This window comes from Seriola lalandi, unplaced genomic scaffold, assembly GCF_002814215.2.
Source record: "Seriola lalandi dorsalis isolate HSWRI2012SDOR001 ecotype SW California unplaced genomic scaffold, Sedor1 jcf7180002054425, whole genome shotgun sequence".
Lineage (NCBI taxonomy): Eukaryota > Metazoa > Chordata > Actinopteri > Carangiformes > Carangidae > Seriola > Seriola lalandi.
In genome coordinates, this window is record NW_019524978.1 from 4,149,601 (window position 1) to 4,154,394 (window position 4,794).

General features: G+C 41.8%; 1 protein-coding gene across 2 annotated transcripts; it reads right to left on the reverse strand.

Moving 5' to 3' along the window:
- Positions 1-882: 882 nt before the first annotated feature.
- lratd2b (LRAT domain containing 2b) lies at positions 883-3,459 on the reverse strand. 2 transcript variants are annotated; one of them, XM_023410413.2, is made up of 2 exons: positions 3,065-3,459; positions 883-2,748 (listed from the first exon to the last, which is right to left on the reverse strand). In XM_023410413.2, exon 2 carries the CDS (start codon positions 2,544-2,546, stop codon positions 1,722-1,724), a length of 825 nt encoding a protein of 274 aa, XP_023266181.1. In that variant the 5' UTR covers positions 2,547-2,748; positions 3,065-3,459; the 3' UTR covers positions 883-1,721. The 2 variants fall into 2 exon arrangements, with proteins under 2 accessions (XP_023266181.1, XP_087031338.1); XM_087175212.1 differs by lacking the exon at positions 3,065-3,459 and adding an exon at positions 2,897-3,020.
- Between the last annotated feature and the right edge of the window lie 1,335 nt (positions 3,460-4,794).

Here is a 4,794-nt window from a genome sequence, read left to right on the forward strand (position 1 = left end):
GGTCTGCTGTAACTTCCGTTGCAGCCTCTGTATGTGAACACACTGCAAAGTGTTTCACAGGCATTTAACATTTGACATTACTTAGGCAACATGTTGAAATTTAAAATATCATTAGTATCTATATTTTTCCCTGTTGTAAGATGATACATCCTTAACATTTATGGCTTGTTTTTTCCATCCTAATTATAATTCTGTACAAAATTCTTTAAACTGCCAATGTATCCATATATTCCTTTCTTATACTGTATTTTTACAAAAACTTGATGGGAATGTAGCCGTCTATTTGTGGTTTTACACAAATAAAATTGCACCTTTGCAAATTTAATGAATGCTGTAATTCCACAGAAAGGAGGAAAGCCAAATATGGGCGAAGAACATTTTTAGCCTGTGGCTAAACTTTCAAAAATGACTTATCTTCAGTCGGCAGAGGTGTAAACAAAGCAAAATGTCCAGCATGGTTGGAACACAACTTGACACAAGCTTATAAAGCTGATGTTAAAGTGGTTTCAGGGAGCCGCTGCTCTGAGGGGAATATTTAGATCAAAACTGGCAGCATTAGCAGCTTTAACTGTAGGGCAGCCAGCACTCCTCACCACACAACGACAAACAAAAAGCAGGGATCTCACTAGTTGAACAGGTAGAGCTGTGGCTCCTCCAGGGTGTGAGCTGGGATTGTGATGGTAAGGGTGTTGCTACTTTCAAATCCTGTGCACAGTGCAAAACAGTGCTGGTGATTAGGATGCAGTGTTTGGAGAGAATATAGAACAACCTCTCCTGCTTTTCCTGAGATTCATGGTCTGAAATTATTGACTGGTATTGTGTTAACATTCCCGTAAAACATTTAAAAGGTCAGTCACAATCCTTCACTGAAAAGTAAAAACATTACTGTTCAAATATAGATTTATTTCCATATTCCTTCATACAAACATTTTCCAAAAAAATAAACTGTTGAAAGGGATGAATCAATAAAAGTGCACAGTCATAGCTATGAACCACAAAATAGTCAAAGAGTGGGTAAAGCTGTGTGATGATCAGATATAAAGCAACGGAAGGGAATCCTCAAGGTTGACACAATAAGAAAAGCTGTCGTGTCTCTTCCACTCTGCGTCGGTCTCCAACACCTGAGTTGTAGAGGAGCAAGCGCTTTCAGCACTCTCGTCAGGTATAAGTACATTGGAGAGGTTTTGCTCCTCTGTGCAAAGACTCATTGGATTAGAAAGATAATTATGGGCAATTTCATTCTGACTTCATCCCCAAATGATTAGACTGCAGGTGCAGCTCCGATGCAAATGTATCCACCATTACAAGTCACTTAATCTTGGGTTGAGTGTGTAAAATCTCTCTCTTTTTTTTTTTTCTTAGAAAGAGGAAGGAAATTTGCCTGCATGGGGCCTGTAATTTTCACTTGTTTTCAACGCAAATCAACTTGTGGAAATTTTGTTTTGACCCTTGTGATATGCTTCACTAATACACTTAAGAATGGAACAAGTGCCACCCCAGATGTTAGAGCATTTCCTCTCACTTTAGAGAAAAAAATAAAAAGATTTTCAAGATGAATTTGAACTCCTTTTCAACATGGACATTTGTTTGGAGTGTAGCATAAGCGCACAGGCTCATGGACAACGCTCTGGAGCCATAAATGTTCCCTCACCAACACACATCCTCGGTATATGAGAACGAAACTGTGGATTTCCCACTGAAGCTGACCAGCGCGTCCTCTATCAGTTGACAAAATGCTCCTCTTTGATTTCATGTGTTGCGTTCAGGTGGTTGGCCAGCTCTTGCATCACAGCATCTTTGCCTATCTGATCGTTCCTCCTCTTTTCCATGATCACGTCCTCCAGGCTCTGAAACTCCAGGACGTGATTCTTCTTCTCTGAAAACAGTAATTTTAACCTGTATGGCTGCTTTCCAATCCGTATCTCCCCTCCAATTTTGAACTCCCTCTTGCCAAAGCGGCACCAGGCGGCAAAACACTCCGAGTTCCTCCAGTACAGCTCTTGGTCTCTGGACCCCACGTGGTCCAGAGCGTTGCGCACAATCACCTCCGGCGGGAGCGCACGGTACCTGTAGAGGCCGTTCACTATCCTGCCTTTTTTGCCCTGGCTCACATCTGCGAGAAAGTTGTTCTTTATCTCAGCCCGGTGCAAATGAACCACCTGGAAATCCCCGACGTAAACAGCCCAGTGAGGATACTGTCCAGTGGCTACAAACTCCAGCAGGTCTCCCGGTCTGCACTTGTTGAGGAGACTTTCCGCAGAGTGCGTCGTGGCTCCGCTGCTCCTCTCATAGACACTCTCCTCTCGGTAGTAAATCGCGCACTCCAGCTCATCCTGTGGGTCGAACGGCTTCTCTTCGTGGTTCACCGCGTGTCTGTCAGATGAAAAGTGGTCCAAATGGTCGTCCTGGTCGTCGTCGTCGTCGTTGGAGAAAATGTAAGAGACGCCAATCCGCGGTCCTTCGTCGTCCGGGTCGAATCCATTTGGGTCCGACGTTGGCACCTCTGCGTAATTTAAATGCGTAAGTTTCTCCACCTGGTTCCCCATAAGGGTGACAGGTGGATGAAGGGAAGGATATAGCTGAACACAGAAACAGGATCCACCTGTTCTTGGTGCACTCACTTCACCGGGGAGGACACGGAAGGAGGCGCAGGGTTGTGCAGTGTCTTAACTAAATCCAAAGCGGTGGAGACGGCACCAATAATCCATGTCCAGCTGTATATGTGTTCCAGATGAACACCAACTGCGCCTGTACAGAAATAAGGAAGACAGTATCTTAGACGGAGAGTTCAGAGCACGAGTGAAACCTTTTGCAAGTCAAACTGTCACGCGTGGTTTACATTCCCAACAGGTATGACCTGACACACCTGTTGGCTCAGCGTCTCCACTGAACTCACATAATAACTACTGCCACGTTTACTTTGTATACACCCTCAGCACCGTGCGATGTCACCAACACTCCCGCTGTCACGCCAGTCTGTCTCAGGTGAGCACGAGAACTGTTCCGCCTCATTTTCTGGAGGTTAATCCACAGTAAAGTGACCAAGCGGCAGACACACACTCACCTGCAGTTCAGCTCGTCTCAGCAGCTCCTCACACTCTCCTTTGGTCACATCTGTAAAATCAACAGGACTTCAGACTGAGGTTGGCAGCTGCTCTCCTTCCTGTGTGGTTTGCTCTGCTGTACAGACTGCCTGTAGTAGGCTGTGAACCACAGTGTTTGTTGCAGCGAAACTCATCCAGGACCTAGTGACTGCTGGGAGGTGTTGCCATTTAAAGTGACAGTACCAATTTTGATTAAACAACCACAGACAGAATCTACAAACAGGATGAGATGTTTCTACTGTAGTCTTTCCTGCAGAGGAGATCACATTGGAGGTTATCAAAGTAAAATACTGTAATTCATTCATTCAATCAATATGATTTAATACACTTTACATGTTCACAATACCATGAGCTTACCAAATATAATAAAACTACAAAGTATTTTACCTTGTAGCCTGTAATACCAAGATGTGGAATCATATAGGGATACATTATTGAAGAATAATAAACTCACACACACACACACTAAGTGCACGTGATCAATACAGTGATTTTTCAAAAGGGAGAGAAGGATCCCAAAAGGTGAAAAACAATTAAAACACACAGTATATCTTGATTATTAATCCATATATTTTCATTAACAAAAGCAGTTTTAATGCAATTCTAAAAAAAAGTGTGAAAGCCCATAAAAAAGAAAAATCGATAAGGAAATCATAAAACATCAACATTTTCATGCACACACAGCGGCAGACACATCCTGTATAAAGGAAAGAAAAGGGAGATGGTTAAGGGTGAGGAGAAATAACATCCATCTCATGACTTTCTGTCCGTTGTAATCAACACTGGATAATTAATTTTAGACCAAAATTATGTGCTAAAACCTGACTTTGTTTTAAGGCCGGTAACAGAAGGTAAAAGTTTGTTCTGGTCAGAGAAGCAGTCAGTGATTTCAGTATTCACATTCTCAGAAAGTCGTGTGCGAGGATGAAATGAGGTTTAAAAGTGAAATCGGATTATAAAGTGAAATCTCTTTGGCTCTTTTACATGGTTGTATGTAGTTTACAGCAACTTCTAGCATGATGTAATTTAAGGATTAGAATCATAGAGACGTACAAACACTGCTGTTCAGGAGCAAATACTATTAAGCATAATTTTCTTCATTCTTTCAAATAGGAAATACATTACAAAATCTATTTGATAAATTGAGGGCATACATTCTATTCAGTTTTCCACTGAAATTGAGGTTATGTCATTTTAAACAGCAACACAGAACTTTACACAATCTAATACAAGCTGAGTTTACAGAATTATACAGTTCTTACTGTGTTTTTCCATTGAGAAAAATATCAACTTTGCACGGGATTTTGACAATTTTCCTCTAAGCTTCCTGAGCTATACAGATCTACATGTCAGTAGAGCCAGCTGGGATATCAAAACAATGATGTTTAAGTATTTCTGAAATGCACTCTGCCTAAATTAAACTTTCAGCAGTTCCTTTTCACAGCAGCTTGACTCGTCATAGAAGGAAAAGCACAGGTGTAAATAATAACGGGCATGATAAATGTGTTGAAGCGACATCTCCCTATAAGTCATGACACTGTGACAGTGAGCCAGCATGCACAGTACAACACAGGACCCTGAAACTGAAGCAGCTAAATGGAATTCAGCCGCCATGCATTTCAGTATTTAAACCTGCGATTTTCCTACTGTCAAAATGTCTTTGCAGTTTATGAGTGTGTGAGCTCAGGAA

Coding starts and splice junctions, on each gene's coding strand:
- lratd2b (XM_023410413.2), bottom strand. CDS start 2,546: ATGGGGAACCAGGTGGAGAAACTTACGCATTTAAATTACGCAGAGGTG.